Source organism: Pempheris klunzingeri, chromosome 2 (genome assembly GCF_042242105.1).
Source record: "Pempheris klunzingeri isolate RE-2024b chromosome 2, fPemKlu1.hap1, whole genome shotgun sequence".
NCBI classification, from domain to species: Eukaryota; Metazoa; Chordata; class Actinopteri; order Acropomatiformes; family Pempheridae; genus Pempheris; species Pempheris klunzingeri.
The window spans coordinates 23,267,161-23,288,904 of record NC_092013.1 but is presented as its reverse complement, the minus strand read 5'-3'; the positions used below and the strand labels follow the sequence as shown (position 1 = coordinate 23,288,904).

At 42.6% G+C, this 21,744-nt stretch overlaps 1 protein-coding gene across 2 annotated transcripts; it reads left to right on the top strand.

Moving 5' to 3' along the window:
- Positions 1-6,780: 6,780 nt before the first annotated feature.
- LOC139211358 (RNA-binding protein 39-like) lies at positions 6,781-20,281 on the top strand. 2 transcript variants are annotated; one of them, XM_070841657.1, is made up of 14 exons: positions 6,781-6,801; positions 8,539-8,588; positions 13,345-13,515; positions 13,776-13,829; positions 13,962-14,079; positions 14,659-14,811; positions 14,972-15,112; positions 15,484-15,549; positions 16,707-16,911; positions 17,049-17,135; positions 17,474-17,621; positions 17,757-17,862; positions 19,638-19,716; positions 19,801-20,281. In XM_070841657.1, exons 1-14 carry the CDS (start codon positions 6,796-6,798, stop codon positions 19,902-19,904), a joined length of 1,488 nt encoding a protein of 495 aa, XP_070697758.1. In that variant the 5' UTR covers positions 6,781-6,795; the 3' UTR covers positions 19,905-20,281. The 2 variants fall into 2 exon arrangements, with proteins under 2 accessions (XP_070697758.1, XP_070697759.1); XM_070841658.1 differs by lacking the exon at positions 17,049-17,135.
- The last annotated feature ends 1,463 nt before the right edge of the window (positions 20,282-21,744 follow it).

Sequence of the window (21,744 nt, the reverse complement as noted above, 5' to 3'; positions counted from 1 at the left end):
TTTTTTTTATGACATATTGATCACACAGCGAAGTACAATCCGAAATATAATCCTGTTCACCGCTGCGCCATTCCGACAAGAATTCTGGAGTGTCGTTTGCAAAAGTTGAAGACCTCAAAAGCCAACCCCAGCCTTTCTGATGCCTCAGTAAACCCAAGTGATAAGCTGGCTGCAGCAAGCACTCACTGTGGGGACATGGTGGAGGAACCCAGTGTGGAGCTTCCCCTGCTGTTGGACCACTTCCCTGACTTTGGAGTGGTGGTGGAAGTGGAGAGGAGGACGATGCTAACTTGGATCTTCTCATTGACGAGAATGATGGAAGATACCTTTCACCCCCCAGTTCAGGGTCAGGACCCAGCAGCTCCGTTGCTGGGAAGGTGCAGCCTCTTCTGACCCCTTGTGAAGTCGATCTCCGTGAGGTGTACAAACAAGCAGCGTCCATGCTGACTATTGACTGACTCGCATCACTGAATGACAAGGAGGAATCATAAGGTCGTGTCTTCTCATCTGGTCTCCTCCAAGCAGCCTATGCCTGCTGTTCCCATGTTTCTGGCTCAGAGTTCCCATCCAGGTTTACTCTGGCTAGATGTTGGTTCTGGGGCTTGTGGACCCCCGGGTAGTGGAGCATTCAGTGGCGCACCATCTCCATCCAAACCACTGGTCCACCCTCCCAAGCAAGATGGAGTGCTCACTATATCCCAGTTTTCAATCTGTCATTGCCATTTACTGGTCCAATGCAATCCAGATATCATTCAACCGTATAACAAGTAACGTCATTACATACTTAAGGTGCGATAAACTTTTACTTGGATTCCCTTTTCAATTCAAGGATGGTTAGGCACTTTGAATAAAAGTGGTACGGTTCACCTGTTTTACCAAACTCTCTTCTCTTATGTCATGTATTTCATGGCACCCTACACACCAATTTGGCGTTGTGCCATCTTTCAATATTGGCATATACTTTTTCAAAGGAACTACAATGGCAGCAGAAGTGCTATCGCATTATCATCCATAGATGAAGTTAGTGAGAAAATCCTTCAAAACCCTAAATCCTATAGGTGTGTGAAATTCATTCTACTATACTGTATACTGGAATTGAGATGGAATAGGTCAGTCCTGTGGGAACGTCAGTGTCCAATAAGGTTCAGGCAGAAGTCCAAATAACAGATATTATAGTATCATAGATGAAAATGAGCTCTATACAGTACAGTAAGTACTATTTCAAGCAACAAGCTAACAGGAATATGGCTCTGAATTCACTGCATCTCTCTAAGAGGAGCAGCAAACAATACACGAGAGAGCAAAGGGAGTTCTGTTTAACTTTACACGTTGCAAAGCATGCATGTAGTTAATGAACGCAGTGACACTCCCTGTACCCTCAGTGAGAGCACTGATAAGGTAGAAACAGAAATCACTCCTAACTAATTGATGGAATGTTATCATAGGGATTGAATTGCTTCAATCTCTATGAACATCACTTCTTCAGACAACATTTGCTTAACATGATTCCCTTAACTCATTTTAGTTGGATGAAACTTACATATAACTTATACAGAAACGTGTATGTGTGTATTTGTTCAGGAAAACATTCTAAAGATGTAATGTTATTTGCAAAATGACAAAAGAAAACCCACATCTGTGTTCCCGGGAGGCTGGAACATGAATTCCAATCTGAACCACTTTCAGAGCTTTCTTGTATCACAGTTTCATTTGGGATGCTCCTGGTTCACCACAGGGTTGACTCAGGTCAGACTAGTGATGCTCCCCCACTGGAGACTGAGGAACCGCTCAGTGTAGCAGCCATAGATGTCTGCCAATGACCATTACGCATTCCAGCCAGACAGCACCTTTGTAAACACTGCGTTTTCAGCTGTCATCAAAAGCTGTGCAACATACAATACTGGCTGGGTAGTGATGAACATGACCCCTTTCCTGTCGTGTGACACATGCAGAGGAAACTGAATGACAGCGGAGGCTCCACAGTATGGCTTTTTTTTTCTTTTGCTTGATTCATTCTGATTTTAGTGATGTATATTATTAGGTATATTATCGCTTTTTAAATGACAAATATGACAGAGTTTTAAATGTTTTAGTAGGCCAGGCCTATGTTGATGAATTTGAATGTAGCCTTAGCCTAAATGACAAGTATTTTATTGAATGTGAACTCCACGAAATTTGGTCATGGTCACTCTATGCACTTTGGCAATGAACTTGACTATCATAAACGCAGCTTACCATTACGAGGCCATGCAGAGGGATTTGGAGCTCTGCTTGCGCCACATCTCTTCAACCAGAGAATGTACTGACCAGGCTGTCCTCAGAGCTTGCCACTGCGTTTGTCACTGCCAAAATGTGACCAAAGCAGTTCAGCCATGGCCAGTTTAACTGTTCAGCCATGTGAACCACATGATGTTTGCCTGGTTGTCTGCAGTGATACAGGCCAGCACCAGTTGGCACACCAGTTATTAAGTGCTTCCCTCACATGTATGATGAGGACACTGTGACCCTTAGCTTTCCTTCCTTATCATGTCTCCAGATAAAAGGTCTCCTTTTTGGATCCCTTTCTTTTCCTGGGAGGAGGGGGAACTGGAGATTTGGATTTGTCTTTTATGTTGTTCACAAACTGCTACACAATGGCTTTTTTTCCTTCTTACCCTTATGAGAATGAACAATAAGTTCCCCCCAGGCGTACCCTTGGCACATAGGACCGTCCATTGGCTAAATAATTAAAGTTCTGAAATCAATCAAATAATCACTCTTATTAATCAATCAATTATCACTAGATTACTTATTTCGAATGATGTGAAATGCACTTAATATAGATATTAATCCATAAAATGTGAACTAGTTTGATATTTCTGTTTTAACTTCTATCATTTCCATCTGTTTTTATTCACCTAATTAGGCCAATACATGTATAGATTTTTGATGATGTCAACACTTGGAGCTGCAGTTTTTCAGTGACAGGTGTTCAGTTTAACTTGAACTAATGATAATAGTACTACAGCTGTGTTATGATCTCTCATTGGGACAGTCTCGCGATAACAGCTGGGCTCCCTGTATACGCCATTTAAACCACGAAGTCTCGCAGCGAGGGCAGCGACGAAAGAGCTCCGTTAACCGAATAGAGTGACAGTTTGCCGGTTATCACCCTCTGAGCCGCTGTGTATCCAGGTAAAACTGCACGCTGCCTCCCGTAACTATCACTGACTCGGTGCTCAGCCGGTGAAAGAGCCGGTAGATCCCGCTGGAGGCCTGCTCGGCTCTGGCTAGCAGCTCCAGACTAGCAGCCCTCTAAACTAGCGAGCTGTTAGCGGCGAAGGTCTCCGGTGTAGTTAGTCCACCGTACACCGACTGAGGTGACAGCACCGGACTGACACCGACACACCGGGCACACGGTTTAACGGTGACTGTCCGCTGGCTGTTAACGGGGCACTGAGCCGTGTGTGGCTAATGTCACCTCAGAGCTCTAACCTTATTCTGAGCAGCTAAGTCAGCAGCGGTCAGGTTTCTTCAGGTCACCGGACTCATCTCTATTAAATGCATTAGAAGTGTCTTTAATGTTATTTCACCCTCTGAGCGGTTGAGGGTTGAGCTGCCTTGTGTCAACCTGCTGTTGTCTTTATTCCTGGAGCTTAAATGTAGAAATACCATACAGTAGAAATACTTCATTACAAGTAAAAGAGTTCAACTGTTTCACTGTTGTCAAAGTGTTATGACAGAGTGCAGAAGACAAATATACAAGATACTAATGTATGTAACTACAGAATTGATTTATTGCATTAATATGTAAGCAGCATTTTAGTGTTCTACCTGGACCAGAAGGCGCTCATCAATGATAATTTATTATGTTTACATATTGATTACTGACAATAATATCAAAAAATGGAATATATGTATGTGGGATTGATGCAAAATGAGCTACAGGTCCCAGAGTCATCGTAAAGAAGGAACATGTTGCCCAGTGTGGCTCATTTAGTGTGTGTCTTTTAAGATTTTGTAGAAAAATGGAGCCCTGTGGAATAGAGGAATATGATTTATTAGCTGTTAGCTCCACAGACAATACTGGCTCACTTCGTTCCTAGTGTTTTTCATGGGATTTGTTGACTGCAAGAAAAATATGGAATATACAGTACTTTAAACAGACATTCAGGGATTTTCATCGTAAGTGGGGAAAAATATATTTTTGTAAATGCTTGACTTTCTCTCGGATGATGTGAAAGGGGAGGGAGTTGTCTTTAAAATAAATAAATAAATAAATAAAGAGCTGCTGCAGCAATACACCTCCACTGTAATCAATGAAAGTGGCTGCACCTGCCCAGCTAACAGGGGAGACAACCCACAAATGAGTTATAGAGTTTTTCTTGGTAATTTTATGTCTGAGTAAAATGTTGATTCCCAACTGCCTGCGTTAACGTTATGTTACCCACTCACTCACTAGCTAGCTAAAGTATTAGCCTCTGTGGCTTCTAGACGCCAACAGCGAGGAGTCTTTTGGCATCCATGTTGGTTAGCAGCTTTGCATAGTAACAATGTTTTCATGATATAACCGCTTGAATGGTAGGCATTTGAAGGCAGCATTAAAATGAATGTGGGCTAGGGGCGTAAAACTGCGGGATCAGTTGTCCCTTCCCTACTTCCTACCTCACCTGCCCTTGCTTTTGTATCAACCAATGAACACTTAAAATTTCTGCTATGTTTGAATGAAACTTGACTATAGATGTATCAGAGTTTGATGGTTCTGTTTGTGTGTGTGTGTGCGCAGACCAGCAACAGTATGGCAGACGACCTGGACATCGAGGCGATGCTGGAGGCTCCCTACAGGAAGGTGAGCGTTGGTCTGTCCTCTGTGTTACTGAGACTTTCAGCCGGACTCTACTGCTCCTCAAACAGCTCATGTTAACTGACTCAGAGCTGTGGGAAGAGGATCCACATTCATATTAACCCAGATCAGGAGAGACGTGTAGACCTTCTGAACATGGTCTTCTCTGTGGACTGCAGCATTCCACAGTCTCTCATTTAATGTGTAAGCGTGGGGATGCTGTGGTTTCAGGGCTCGGGTTGCACAACATTCCCAAACTCCTAATTGCCCAGGAAAGGTATACACTACTCACAAAAAGTTAGGGATGTTCGACTTTCAGGTGAAATATATGGAAAATGTAAAAAGTTAATGCGACAGTGATATTATATCATGAAAGTAGGGCATTTAAGTAGAAGCATGCAATGGTAATTTTATTCATCTTAAACAATTTATTGACAGAAAATCTAACAGTGGTAGGTATACCACAACAAAACATTTTCAGTGTCTCAATAAATTGGGATGTGGCCAAAGGACGTCCACTCCTCTCCTTTCTGTGACTCTTCCAGTCTCTGTATCACTGTTACAACCTCCTGATGACACTCTGTGACCCTCTAAGCTCAGTGAACACCTCCGTCTGAGGACTTCCTGTTTGAAGCCTCCAGTGTTGAGGTGCTGCTGATCAATTGTTAGGTGTCGTCTTGGTCTCATGATGTCAGAATGTGAACAGCATGATGAGGAGGACTGTTTAAATACCAATTCTAACTGAAGCAGGAAATGTATTGGTGGATTCATGGATCAAACCTGTTGTGAATGTTGCTGTTAAGCTTCTTGTTAGAGAACAGCAACTTGTGCAAAAAGTACTGAAACACTGAACAGTTGGACATGTGCATTCAAAGGTTTAGAGAAGGTCACATTAAGTTCACCTGGAAAGGTTAGAATGCATTTTAGGTTCATCCTGAAATTTCACCTGAAAGCCGAATATCCCTAACTTTTTGTGAGTAGTGTAGTATTAGTATTAGAATAGTAACACTGACTGGGAACCAGAAATACCTGAATGTATTTGAATGGGAGCTGTTAGTGTTGACCACCTAAAATAGTGTAAAACTTTGAAAGCCATAGAGCCATCAGATGAACACACCTGCTGTGTGAGAGCAGAACTCCGGTTGTACATTGATTAGTAATGATTTTAATCCCTGAACTAACAGATGACTTCACATCTGTTGTCATGGTGAAGTTACTGTAAGGCAGCTGCAGTTCTTAAAGTCAAGTCCAGGATTTTTTTCTTACTGCAGAAAAAGTGGATACCACACTTATTGATGAAATGGTGAGTCCATTAATTGATCTCCTGATAAACAGAAAATTGATCAGGAACTTTTTTCATAATCTAATAATCATTTGATTGATTTTTAAAGCGCAATTGCAAAACGTTCTCTGCTTTCAGAGAATCAAATATGAGGATTTGGTGCTTTTCCTTGCCATATGTAACAGGAAATTAAAGTGAAGTCTTGGAATGTTGATTGGACAAAAGAACTTGTGAATGTTATTTTTTGCACAATATATGTGCTTTTAAGAGTTCTTCTCAGTCAACAGCATATGCAAACCTGCTCAACACATCATTGTCTAGTAAAGAAGTTTACCTACATGCGATAAAGTCGGATGCCTTTCAAAGCATGTTGAGGTTCAGTATCCGGTGTCGCTCAGTGTTGAAAGTTTCTTGAATGTGCAACACTCATGGCTGTTTCGCTTCACTGTTGGTTTGGATTTCCAGGATCAGTCTGTAATCACAGCTGACAGCAGGCTGTTTCTTGCCTCTGAGCAGCTGTGTTGAGTCTCTGAGCAGTAGAGTCAGGCTGACGATGATGATGATGATGATGATAATGATGGCGTTCCTTCACAGACTGTCATGAATAAATGCCCATCTATCTCTCTTTGTAGACTTGCCTAACGATTTCTCACCTCTACTCCCCTGAATGCCAGTGTGATCTGTCACAAACATGAAGGTAGTAAAAAGCCCCCATCATGCATTGCTGTACTGTGGTCCCCTTGGTAACATTACTCTGGTTCCCTTGGTAACTGTAAGCTGTCACCTGGTTTTGGGCCAACCCCCCCAGTGCCACAAATACAGCTGAGGATTCTGGGAGGTAAAGGGTTAGAGAGGGTCGGACAGGACAGCATGGAGTGGCTGATTTAATAACCACAGGAGAATTATGGGAAGGCAACATCGCACTGCATGCCTGCTGTCATAAAAGTTAGCCATTAGCTTAGCATAAGCACCCTTCTGGATCCCAACTCTGAGCTGGGACTCAGTATGGTCTGAAGACAGAGCTGAGGAAGATCGAGGGTCTGCCATGTTCAGAGTCAGGCTTCAACAAAGATCTGGTCAGGTCTAGTCTGATCTGGGGTCACATGGTCTGGTTTGATGTAGTCTGGCCTGATCTGATCTAGTTGAGCCCGCTCTGATCAGGTCCAACCTGGTTTGATCTAGTCTGGTCTGGCCTTATCTGATTGTGTCTAATCTAATCTGATTTGGTCTGGTCTCATTTGATCAGGTCTCATTTGACCTGATTTGAGGTAAGGATGCAGTGAGGGACGGGGGGCGGGGGGCGGGGGGCGGGGCATGTGTAGGTGAGCTGCAGGTAAGTTCTATCAGTTGTCATAGGGAAGCATCACATTATATTTCAGAAGCGCTGCAGGAAGTCTAAAGGTGTGAGGTCACTTTAGTTTGATTTAGGTAGCACCACACAGCTGGGTTTGACATGTTTCAGTACATTGAATCAAAGCCTGATGCTGTCTGTTACTGCTGATCATGTGATCGGGTTTTACACTGATTTCTTTCCTCACCTGCCAATCGCTGCGAACTTGACAGTCAGCCAATCAGATTTAAAGGGATTAAAGGAGTCCTATGGAAATTTATTGTGCGTCATGTAAATCACATGTTGCCCACACACACACAGCTTTTGATACTGACTGCAAATGTGTATTAGTGTTAATATTTGAAGTTGTTGCTACGACTTTCACTACACATCTCAGAACTTCCTTTAAATCAACTTGCTTCTTCAATCACTGGCTAATATGTCTGTCACTGCTGATTGGTTAGAACAAAACATGAACAGCATGTCACACTGAATGAAGTGAATTAAAGATTACTAATTGGTTTCAGGTAACGTCTGTGGGGTAAAAAACAAATGAGGCTTGACTCTGTTGCCTGAACGTGAAGTCAGCAACTGGAGGGAGAGAAATTAGTCTAACACTGATATAAACATGTGATCTGATTTTAAAGGACTGAAAATGTCAAACTGACAGGTGTGATTCCTGAACAGGTGAGGGAGTGTCTGAGCTTTCGTGTGGAGGGTGTGTCCTTGGTTCTGGTTTTGGGCTGAGTTAAGTGACTAAGACTCCTGTCTGCTTCAGGGCCCTTCAGAGGAGTCCCAGCAGCCAAAACCAGCACAGCATCCACCCGGCTGAAGAAGAGCTGGACTGTGGAGTGTGTCTGTCTGCTGCCGGACCCCCCCACACAGAGCCCGGGGTGCAGCCTGGGACTGACTGACTGATCCAGACTGACTTCTGACCCCCTCCCCCTCCAACATCCCTCCCCTCCACAGAACAATCTGTTTGAATGTGACTTATTAAAATGTGTTTATATTCTCTCTTGCCCCCCCCTTCCTTCCCCCACCCCGCCCCTCCCTGACACCTGAATGTTGCGTCTGCCTCCTCATGCTGTTCTCTGTCGACCTTAGGAGGATACCAAGAACCAGAGCCCTAATGGACAGGAGGAACGTACTAAGAGGTAAACACACCTCACTGTCTGTCCACCTGGTCTCCCCCCTTACTGTTTTGTGTTTTTGAGGTTAATGCCAACATCACATGCTATATACATTTCCTTTCATTGCGAATTAACCAACAAACATTTTTTTCTTGAACGATTGTCAGATCTGTGGTGATTGTCAGCACTCTCCTCATAGCATAGCTCTCTCTAGCATCATAAAAATCAAGCACCAAAGCTGTGCCCACTTTCTGGGTAAGAGTACAAGAGACATTATTATCCATCAATTGAACAATTTATGATTAAAATCTTTCCTATTGAGATTTGAGGCGCATTTAAACATTAATATTGACTGTCAGTGTGGTAAATGGTTAAATGATGCTGGTGACAGGTATTTCTAGCTTGAGTGAGAACCCTCTGGGGTGACATTACAGTCGTTCAGTAGAGCATCATCAGACTATTGTCCAACTAAATCTCAGTCAAACAGTTGGCTATTAATGGGTTGGTTATTCACAGACAACACTTTGCCTAAACCTACATGGGGATTCAATCAAAAATGTATAAATGTCTGTACAAGCAATGTTCGGCAACTGTGCTGGGTCATTGAGGGTCATTGATCCATTTGGGCAAGGGATGACTGGAGGATGACATAGCATAAAACAATGGTCTGTGTAAAGGTACTATTCGTAACAATTTACATGTATTAATCGATTTTTAATACCAATGTGAGAACAGACTGTAACGTAACTTAAGTGAGACCTTCCCCAATGTTCCTGATTGCCTAAAACAGCCCGTGGATTGATTTCTATGTAGAGGAATGTGATGCTTATGTGCCCCTCTGAGTGTGTTGCCTCTTTTCAGCTTCCTGACAGCAGCAACAGTTTGCAACACTAGGTAATGTTAGTCTAGGACCCACCACAGCACAGAGTCCAATACAAAGTTCAGATAAGCATCAAATAAAAAAAAAAGTTTTATCTAGTGAAGCCCCTTTAGCCAAAAGGGAACGTGATCGTTGTGGCCAAAAATTGGGTTAATATCGGCAGAGCATTCAATTCATGGAGGAACCTTGGCTTGGCTCCTTGCTCCCTCACCGGACAATGTGATCCATGATAGTAACATCTATTATGATAAACTGTGTTGATTTTAGACAATAATGACGGTGAGCAGGACCAACAGGATGCTGGTTGCAGTTCACTTAACAACCACCGGTGTCAGTAATAGCAAGAATTTGCTTAAAGTTTCACATAGTACATTTTAAAATTAAAGGAATGCAATAATCCAAATATGTCAAATTGCAATGACATCTATAAAGTTTTTTGATTTTCTATCCCTCAAAGTGGGATGCATCTGTGGCATACAACATCCATATTTCATAGATGGATATACAGTGGGGCAAAAAAGTATTTAGTCAGCCACCAATTGTGCAAGTTCTCCCACTTAAAAAGATGAGAGAGGCCTGTAATTTTCATCATAGGTACACTTCAACGATGAGAGACAGAATGGGGGGAAAGAATCCAGGAAATCACATTGTAGGATTTTTAATGAATGAATTGGTAAATTCCTCGGTAAAATAAGTATTTGGTCACCTACAAACAAGCAAGATTTCTGGCTCTCACAGACCTGTAACTTCTTCTTTAAGAGGCTCCTCTGTCCTCCACTCGTTACCTGTATTAATGGCACCTGTTTGAACTCGTTATCAGTATAAAAGACACCTGTCCACAACCTCAAACAGTCACACTCCAAACTCCACTATGGCCAAGACCAAAGAGCTGTCAAAGGACACCAGAAACAAAATTGTAGACCTGCACCAGGCTGGGAAGACTGAATCTGCAATAGGTAAGCAGCTTGGTGTGAAGAAATCAACTGTGGGAGCAATTATTAGAAAATGGAAGACATACAAGACAACTGATAATCTGGGGCTCCACGCAAGATCTCACCCCGAGGGGTCAAAATGATCACAAGAATGGTGAGCAAAAATCCCAGAACCACACGGGGGGACCTAGTGAATGACCTGCAGAGAGCTGGGACCAAAGTAACAAAGGCTACCATCAGTAACGCACTACGCCGCCAGGGACTCAAATCCTGCAGTGCCAGACGTGTCCCCCTGCTTAAGCCAGTACATGTCCAGGCCTGTCTGAAGTTTGCTAGAGAGCATTTGGATGATCCAGAAGAGGACTGGGAGAATGTCAGATGAAACCAAAATAGAATTTTTTGGTAAAAACTCAACTTGTCGTGTTTGGAGGAGAAAGAATGCTGAGTTGCATCCAAAGAACACCATACCTACTGTGAAGCATAGGGGTGGAAACATCATGCTTTGGGGCTGTTTTTCTGCAAGGGGACCAGGACGGCTGATCCATGTAAAGGAAAGAATGAATGGGGCCATGTATCTTGAGATTTTGAGTGAAAACCTCCTTCCATCAGCAAGGGCATTGAAGATGAAACGTGGCTGGGTCTTTCAGCATGACAATGATCCCAAACACACCGCCCGGGCAACGAAGGAGTGGCTTCGTAAGAAGCATTTCAAGGTCCTGGAGTGGCCTAGCCAGTCTCCAGATCTCAACCCCATAGAAAATCTTTGGAGGGAGTTGAAAGTCCGTGTTGCCCGGCGACAGCCCCAAAACATCACTGCTCTAGAGGAGATCTGCATGGAGGAATGGGCCAAAATACCAGCAACAGTGTGTGAAGACTTGCAGAAAACGTTTGACCTCTGTCATTGCCAACAAAGGGTATATAACATAGTATTGAGATGAACTTTTGTTATTGACCAAATACTTATTTTCCACCATAATTTGCAAATAAATTCTTTAAAAATCAGACAGTATGATTTTCTGGATTTTTTTTTTTCTCATTCTGTCTCTCATAGTTGAAGTGTACCTATGATGAAAATTACAGGCCTCATCTTTTTAAGTGGGAGAACTTGCACAATTGGTGGCTGACTAAATACTTTTTTGCCCCACTGTATATGCACCCGTCCATTGTCTTTACCGCTTAACCTTAACAAGGGTCATAGGCCAATCCCAGCTGACATTGAGGGAGAGGCAGGGTACACCTTGGACTGGTCACCAGTCAATCACAGGACACACACAGAGACAGACAGCCAGTGACGCTCATACTCACACCTACAGGCATTTAGAGTGACCAGTTAACCTAACCTGCATCTCTTTGGACTGTGGGAGGAAGCCAGACAAAACCCACGCAAGCACAGGGAGAACATGCAGAGAACTCCACACTTCAAGGTTCAAATCGCAAACATGCCGGGCAGCGGATTTGAACCTGGAACCTTCTTGATGGATATACACTACTCACAAAAAGTTAGGGATAGTCGACTTTCAGGTGAAATATATGGAAAATGTAAAAAGTGAATGCTACAGTGATATATCATGAAAGTAGGGCATTTAAGTAGAAGCATGCAATGGTAATTGTATTCATCTTAAACAATTTATTAAAAGGAAAATCTAACAACAGTGGTAGGTATACCACAACAAAAAATTTTCAGTGTCTCAATAAATTGGGATGTGGCCAAAGGACGTCCACTCCTCTCCTTTCTGTGACTCTTCCAGTCTCTGTATCACTGTTACAACCTCCTGATGACACTCTGTGACCCTCTAAGCTCAGTGAACACCTCCGTCTGAGGACTTCCTGTTTGAAGCCTCCAGTGTTGAGGTGCTGCTGATCAATTGTTAGGTGTCGTCTTGGTCTCATGATGTCAGAATGTGAACAGTATGATGAGGAGGACTGTTTAAATACCAATTCTAACTGAAGCAGGAAATGTATTGGTGGATTCATGGATCAAACCTGTTGTGAATTTTGCTGTTAAGCTTCTTGTTCGAGAACAGCAACTTGTGCAAAAAGTACTGAAACACTGAACAGTTGGACATGTGCATTCAAAGGTTTAGAGAAGGTCACATTAAGTTCACCTGGAGAGGTTAGAATGCATTTTAGGTTCATCCTGAAATTTCACCTGAAAGCCGAATATCCCTAACTTTTTGTGAGTAGTGTATGTGCTTGGGTTTAATAAGTTCAGAAACTACAGAAGTATGTTTATACTCCACGTACCGTTGGTACCGATTTATATTTTAGATTCACTCTGACCACCATTAGAAACTCGGGATCAGGCTTGGCCAGGAGTGATTTCCACTCCCAATGTCACTCTCTATTACCCAACTCTCCTCTCTCCTCAGGGAGGATTCAATTAAGTAAATTAACTAAATATACAAGTTTTCATTCTCTCTCAGAAACAAGAAGATGCTGCTATTTGCAGATAAGTGCTGTTAAGTGAGCTAAAACGTAATTTTTCACTCATAAGCCGTTCAATTGTTCTTGTTTTTTTATATTGGCTTATTTTGAGCATCGGCTACACTGCTCGTCGGCCATTGAAAAACCAGTATCGACCGACCATTAACATAGGCCCTATAAATAACTGCAGCCATGTGTAATGACAACTGTTCTGAGAATCTCAGTAAAAATCTTCTTATGAAGAGAATTCATCTGCATATTTCTGTCTTTGTGCATACACACTTTTGGTTGTGATTCAATGCAGATTTTTACACGTCTGACCCCTGATCAGCACATCCCAACTACTGATAGATACTACTTCTGTGTGATGTACAGTGTGATCTCCAGGTCATGTGTTGTCCTTTAGCCTCCTTCTGTAGCTTAATGAAACATCTTTCAGCACGAGGAAGTCTGTGAGTGAATATGTCAGTCTGCAGTTTCATTGGCGGCGAGTCTCAGTGTCAGGCCTGATTGGTGCTCTGATTGGCTGCTGTGTGTCCGACAGGAAGAAACGCAGTCGCAGCCATGACAAGAAGCGCAGCCGCAGCCGTGACAAGAAGCACAGCAGGAGTCGAGAGCGTAAACGCAGCCGCAGCAGAGACAAACGAAGAAGTCGCAGTAGAGAGCGCCGGAGCAGCAAAGAGAGGGGGGGCCGCTACAGAGACCACCACAAGCAGTGAGTACCTCTGTCCAGAAAACAGACCAGAATGCCACCGGCCGTATTCCTGACAGTCAGGGATTTCCATGTTCTCATGACAATGCTGTCCGTGTAAATTCTTGAATCTCTTTCTGAAACTGAAAAGAGATGGAGCTGTGCACAAGGCAGACAAACCGCCCATCTGGCCTCTTCAATAAGACCTCATATAAAAGCTGGTAAAAGCTGTACTGATGAACGAGGGCTCGAGTAGAAACCTCTGACTGTGTTTGTGTTTCTAGCCGTCGGCGGTCGAAGAGTAAGAGTCCCTTGAGGAAGGAGAAAAGTCCAATCAGGTGAGAGTTTGACTGTTAATCTGTAAAAGCTGACTAAATGTTTATGACAGCAAAGCATGTAGAGGTTTGTAATGATTGTTTTGTGTGTGTGTGTGTGTGTGTGTATAAATGTGTGGGTGGGTGCACATGCAGGCAGCCAATAGATAACCTGACTCCAGAGGAGCGTGATGCCAGGACAGTATTCTGTATGCAGTTGGCAGCAAGGATACGACCTCGAGACCTGGAGGAGTTCTTCTCTGCTGTGGGGAAGGTAAACAGTGGCCACAACAGGTCTGATTTTATTGAAGAACAGCTCCACTAACAAAGCTCCTCAAAGTCAGCAGTAACCACATTCAACTTCCGACAGCTGCAATAAAAGTGTAAGAATGTGCAAAGGGAGCAGAACACATTATGATCAGATCTCATGCAGGTGTGTATAACACCCGCACAGTGTGACTACATTCTTAATGAAAACATACTAACCTTAACCCATTAACCCTAACAATAAGTTGAAAATGAATGATGTCCATGACTTTCCTCAAGCTGTAACTCACCATGGGTTGATTTGTTCACCAGTTTTAATTCATTTGCATTTTGAGATCAGATCACAGAGCAGCAGAATGGAGATAATGACAACTCTCTTTAACATCAGGAGTAAATGTAAAAGATAAGATGGGTTTTTAATGTGAGCCTGTCCTGGTCGACTCAGATACCAAACAGGATTTCTTGAGCCAGCAGGGACGGTTAAAAACAGACACTTTAAAAGGTGGCTGTCACCATCAAAGTGATGTTGGTGGTTTTGGCAGTCCTCTGTGTTGTCGTAGTAACGGCTGCCGTGGTCCCTCTGCAGGTTCGGGATGTGAGGATGATCTCTGACAGGAACTCCCGCAGGTCAAAGGGCATTGCCTACATCGAGTTTGTGGAGGCCACTTCAGTTCCTCTTGCCATCGGGCTGACGGGGCAAAGGCTGCTGGGAGTGCCCATCATCGTACAGGCCTCACAGGTACGCAGATACTCACACACATGCATACACACAAACACACTCTTTAATGCACTTTAATGCTGACTAAATGGAGCAGATCTTTTTCTTCAAGTGCATCTCAACAATCAGTTTTCATCACACTGAGTGAACTGCAGTCACATGACTGTCTGTGTGTGTGCAGGCAGAGAAGAACCGGGCGGCAGCAGCTGCAGCCAACAACCTGCAGAAGGGAACATTAGGACCAATGAGGCTGTATGTCGGCTCTCTGCACTTTAACATCACTGAGGAGATGCTGAGAGGAATCTTTGAGCCATTTGGACGGGTCAGACACACACCTCATACACAACACACACCTCATACACACACAAAAATACTGATTTTGCAGACTTTACAGATGACTTCAATGTTAATTTATTAGTGGATCATATTTTTTGTTATTAATCTGAACCTGCAAAGTAACTTAAGTTATCAAATTAATGTTTAGGAGTAAAAAGCACTATATATTTCTACTGCACAAGTATCATAAAATGGAAAGAGGAAGTAAAACTTCCTTAAAATTGTACTTAAGTACAGTATCTGAGTAAATGCACCAGGTTACTTAAAACCACTGCATATGTTCTATCTGTATACATATACGTGTACAAACACACAGATAAAGTGTTTGACTGTTGCTTTCTGTTTGTTGTCTCACAGATTGAGAGCATCCAGCTGATGATGGACAGTGAGACTGGACGCTCTAAAGGCTATGGCTTCATCACTGTGAGTTCCTCATCTTCATCATCATCAGGATCAATGATTGATTATATAATTTATCCTCTGAGTTTCTCATTCTAATCTTGTGGTCCATACAATGTTAGAAAGCATAGATAAGAGTCTGACATGTTTTGTTTGTCCAACCAACAGTTTGAAGCCTGAAGAGATTTTAGGCATTTTTTCATTAGAGAAACTGGAGCCCTCAATGGTTACAGCTGAATAGTAGTTTGAGTGCGAGTCACAGGCAGATGGACTGCAGATCAGTCCTGCAGCTATTTTCACCAGAAGTTTAGATTTCATACAGATACTTTTAAGACTTTTAACATGTCCTGAAACATCTTGAAGTTATGGTTCACATCTCCATCCTGTGAGTAACTTCATACCAAATCCACTTCACATATAAAGGAACTGGGCTTTATGTCATGTTGTCCCTCATCATGTTAACTATTACTATACGAGAACACTGTGTGATTGAACATCCTGTGAATTGTACATCCTGTGGATGTACAATTCATTGTCATACTTCCTCAAGTGATCTATCTGGTATACATGCTACAGTCATCCAGACTGTACATCCACATATGTAACTTTTGTTCTGACGTCTATACCGGCCGGTAACGGGTCGCGTATCACTCGTGACCAGAAGTTTCATTTGCTGTGACCTTCATCTTCACTGATGGACAGATGGAGGTTCAGAGCCGTTTAACAGTTGGCTTAGTGTTAGCTTAGCAAGGATGCAGCAGAGGTAGTGAAGAGAGAGATGAATAAACGGTAGGGAGTCAAACACTAAAACACTGGTCAACACTGTAAACTACTGTGTAGTAGTGGAGTCATGCTTCCACTATCATGCTTCAGGTTAAGTCATTGGTGTTTTGGGGGTCCAGAGGACAGAGTAAGTAGATTTTCTCTTGAAATAAATAAAATAGAAATACTGTAATCTAATGTGGTTGTCCATTTTGTCGTTGTCGTCTTATCCATTTATGTTGATGGACAAAGTTGAATTTTGAATTTGGATGATTTGTTTGCACTGTTGGGTGTAAAAGGAACATGCCACATGTTCACTGACATTCAGCTCAGAAACAGGAGTGTTTCTCCTTTAATTCATGGGAAAATACTGAGGATTATGAACACGCTGTCTGTCTGTCTGTCTGTCTGTCTGTCAGTTTGCAGATGCAGAGTGTGCTAAAAAAGCTCTGGAGCAGTTGAACGGATTTGAGCTAGCAGGTCGACCTATGAAGGTGGGTCATGTGACGGAACGGACAGATGCTTCCACAGCTTCGTCTTTCCTCGACAGTGACGAGCTTGAACGAACTGGCATCGACCTCGGAACCACAGGACGACTGCAGCTGATGGCCCGACTGGCTGAGGGTGAGCGAGTGCTATAAACTGATCCAGATGTCCACCTGCCGACACCAACATGCACCTGTAAGATCTACCTGTAACGCTTCACGGCCCCCACTGACAGACTGTGTGTGTGTGTGTGTGTGTGTCTCACCTGGGAGCAGGCACAGGTCTACAGATTCCCCCTGCTGCCCAGCAGGCTCTGCAGATGAGTGGAGCCATTGCCCTAGGAGCCATGGCTGCTGTCTCAGGTACACACACACACACACACACACAACACACACCTGTGTGTACTAACTGTGTGTGTTTCTGCTTTCCTGTGAAGCACTGACCACAGCTGTTAAAGGACAAGTTCCAAGATTTTCTCTCTCTCATCTCCTCATAACATGTTTCTAACAGAGATGATGGATAAAACCGTCCTCCTGTGTTAAAATATAAAGTTTATCTTAATTTAAAGCTTCAATCTGGGAAACTTGCACTAAACTTACTTTGGATGATACCCTCTTGAACTCTGACTATACAGTAACGTTGATGTTTGGCAGCTTGAGGGCAAAAACGTTTTTCATTTTTTTTAATGTGTGTGTTTCAGCTGCCATGAATCCAGCTATGAATCCAGCTATGAATCCAGCTATGAATCCAGCTCTCAACATGAACATGAATTCTGCTGCTCTGACTCTTCCCTCTCAGCCGCTTGCCACACACTGCTTCCAACTGTCCAACATGTTTAACCCCTTCAGGTACTGTGATGTGCGGGTCAGTTGCAGGTTTGGAAACTGCAGGAATCATGTTTAAGCTTGATTTTAAAACCTTGGATGCAGGGTGGATAATGTGTGTGTTGATGTGCAGCTGAACAGTCGCTGTCTCTGTTTCAGTGAGGAAGCTCCTGGCTGGGAGATGGATATCCAGCATGATGTCATAGAGGAGTGTAACAAACACGGAGGAGTCGTTCACATCTACGTCGACAAGAACTCCGCCGAGGTACAAGTCAGCTCTGACCTAAACACTTATGTACGCGGCGATACGAGGACACACAGTTTAGTTGACCAACTAGATGCTGCGTCATATTCAGGGGATGAGTCATGCCTGGAGTTAGGAACGATCTAATGCCATACTGACATAATTCACTCATCAGATATCAGTCTGCTGTCAGCGGTCCACATACAGATCATTCTGTACACACATTCCATAGTCTGATGTTTTAATGAAATATAAATATGCAAAGATGGAATTTTAAGCCCACAGCCAAAATGATGTAGCACAAATGAATTAGTAATTAAACAGTGTCATTCAAAGCCACAGAGGACTGCAGCTGTGAGGACAGCAGGTGGCATTCAGTGTCTGGTGTGACAGCAGGACTTTCCATTTTGGACAAAGCGGGCAGAGCACCAGACTCAGACCCTCAGACAGGCCTCATTGCTCCTGTGGACAACATTGCCTGCCCCTTCCACAACTATAGCAGCAGCTGGCTGATCTGCAGCCTCTGCACCTGCCTGCTGCCATGTGCCACATCTCGTGTCAGAGACACAGAATTACTCTGTACCCAAAGCAGTATTAAATCTCAGAGTATGGTAGTTCATTAAACTTCACTTAAATGAAAGGAGTCCCACCAGTAATGGCCACATCCTGTGCTTATATGGCAGAGGTGGCTGATACCCCCGAGTGGAGGATTTCCTCACTGGTAACATACGCCGGCAGGTTGAGGAAAGGACACCATCACCTTGTTGTTACTCAGCTCTCAAGCATTGACTTTTTAAAATTCTCTTATAGAGCAGTTCAGTCATAGAGCAGAGTTTTAGATTCATATAATTCTTAATTCAATGCATTGCACACATTTTCACAAAAAAGATTTCTTGTGTTCATTTCTGTAGTAGTTGTTAATGCATTGCAGGTTTTTCAAAACATTAAACTTGCCATAGAAATGTTCTCCTACACGTGCTCGGATGTAAAGCCTTCTTTAGCCTACAGTTCAAATAAATTCCTTTGGAATACATTTAAGATTGATTGAATTAATTTAATTAATACATTTTGTTTATTTTTCTATATTTTGCTCTTTTAATAAGTGCTGTGTACTAGTACTACTAATGATAATAGTAATGATGATGATAACAGTCAAGAAAAAGAGCTCTGGTTTCATTAAGTATCAGTATCAGCAGATATTCAAATTCGGAAGCACTGACAAAGTGGATCGATGCAAGAGATCACTAACAATGCTGCTCCAACATTGATTCTAGATTTATTGATGTACTGGCACGACCTTTTCAGGCTTAGGATGTTATTAATGGTTAGGTAAGAATCACAGCAACTTCTTTTCATCCACAACCGGTCTGCTTCACAGACAGACAGAGCTTGTTATGCTAACAGCATGTTACACAGTAGGTGTTTCAGTCTGTCGCCCAAGTGTCTGACAGAACAGCAGCACTCCTGTTTTAATCATGCAGCTAAAGAAAGACAGTAGAGTACAGTAATGAATTGCAGTATGGGACAGTTAAAAAAAAAAGCTTTAAATGGATTGGCTCCTTCCTACAACTCCAGACAAATTACTACATCATCTCCTTAACATCTCGGCTTAAACTGGCCTCTACTTTGATAACTTATCACCTCAGTGTTATTAATGTTTTACGAACTGTTTAACTGTCTGTTCTGCCTCTGTTTGTGTTATATTTTAAGCTGTAAAGTGTGCACAGACTCTGTGGGTGATGTTGCACTGTAAATAATATATAATAAAGTTAAGTTCAACCTCTGCTTGTTCTCAGGGAAACGTCTACGTCAAGTGTCCATCCATCCCTGCTGCCATGGCCGCTGTCAATGCTCTACACGGAAGATACTTTGCTGGTAAGACACCCTGTCACATGACACATTTGTTCTGTGCTGTGGACCAATTGGGGCACAGGTCTGATGTCTCGCCTTTTGTTTCAGGTAAGATGATCACAGCAGCGTACATCCCTCTGCCTACCTACCACAACCTGTTTCCAGAGTCTGCCACTGCCACGCAGCTGCTGGCCCCGCCTCCGCGACGGTGACTCTCCAATAGCGCTACCCTCTGGACACTGGACATTAGAGCCCACCCCTCTTTTATATCCTCCTCTCCTATTGGTCGACACAGACAGGTTTGTTTGACTTAAGTTCATCAGGTCAGAGAACGAGGGACACCGTTTTCCTTCCTGTTTAGTTCCTGTTTCCTGTTGTTAATTCTCTTTAGCATATTTGGGCATGACCCCCCCAGCTTTTTTTTTTGAGTATTGTTCAATGATTGAGCTCTGTGAGCTGTGAGGAAGGCTGGCTAATGATGAAGATGGTGTCAGCTGATTGGTTGGTTTGAATTCATTTGGTATTTAACTGTTTTCTAATCAAGAATTTGATTTTGTAAAATCCTTGATTAAATTTTATTTTCAAGTCACTGAGAGCTGCTGTGTCTTCTTCTGCTGACAGGAAGTGTCATTTTTATACCTGTATTGGCACCATGCTCACTGAGAATTCTGAATCCTGATTGGCTGGAGGGTAAAAGGACTGAAGACTCCACAAGATAGAAAAGGCTTATTGTAATTATGAGTTTCTGACTTATAAACAACGATCAAGTCAACATCTAAGTCACAACTACAACAGTAGAACTCAAACATGACTGTCGCTCAGTATAATTCAGATCATATGTCATGGTCATGGTGGTATATTGTCAGTGCTTAGTATTTTTAACCAACGCAACCAACTTTGTAATCGTACAAAAGTCATGAGTCAGATGGTGTGAACGCTCTCAAGTGGTTAATGTGTGAATCTGTTCAACCATCCTTCTTATATGATGTGAACGCAGCATAAAGCACTGGAACATTCTCATGAAGGCAAACAGGAGTAAAGGGTGTAACTAGCAACAGATGGTAGGGTCATGATTGGGTGAAAGGCTTAGTGATTTAAAAACTGCATGAGGTGGCTGTGACTCAGAGATAGAGTGGGTCGTCCCTCTATCTGAAGGTTGGTGGTCGACCCCCCAGCTATGAGTCAGCATGTCGAAGTGTCCTTGTTTGTGTGAATGTGTATGCATGATGAGTGAATGAGGATGTAATGTAAAAGCGCTTTGAGTAGTTGAAATGACTAGAAAGGCGCTATACCACTTGCATGAGCAAATAGTCCAGCAGTTTAAAGCAACTACAAAAAAAAACTGCATTAATGCTTCTCGTAATTAAAGATCTTGCTTAGCTTGACAAATGCGGTTAATTAGTTACATTCAAATAACGTTTGCCAAAGCAATAGCTAGCTTTGTGTTGGCCACCAATGTAAATATATATATATATATATGTATTGACATAAAACCAAGTCTGAAGGGACATAAAATCGATATATTACATACCAATCAAGGAGGGAATAGGGTCAATTCAGGATCATACACATGTCACACATGCATAGGATAAACTATATATATTATTAAAACATATCAATTTGATGTGTTAAAGTTCATATTTCTATGTGTGTTTGTATAGATATACAGTTCTGTGAAAAAGTATTTGCCTCCTTACAGATTTCTTCTGTTTTTGCTTTTTTGTCACACTTACATGTTTCAGATCATCAAACCAATTTTAATATCAGACAAACATAACCTGAGTAAACACAAAAAGCAGTTTTTAAATGACGATTTCATTTATTAAGGGAAAAAAGCTATCCAAACCAACCTGGCCCTATGTGAAAAAGTAATTGCCCCCTAAACCTAATAACTGGTTGTGCCACCCTTGGCGGCAACAACTGCAACCAAGCGTTTGCAATAACTGGCAATGAGTCTTTCACATCGCTGTGGGGGAATCTTGGCCCACTCTTCTTTGCAGAATTGTCTTAATTCAGCCACATTGAAGGGTTTTCGAGCATGAACGGCCTGTT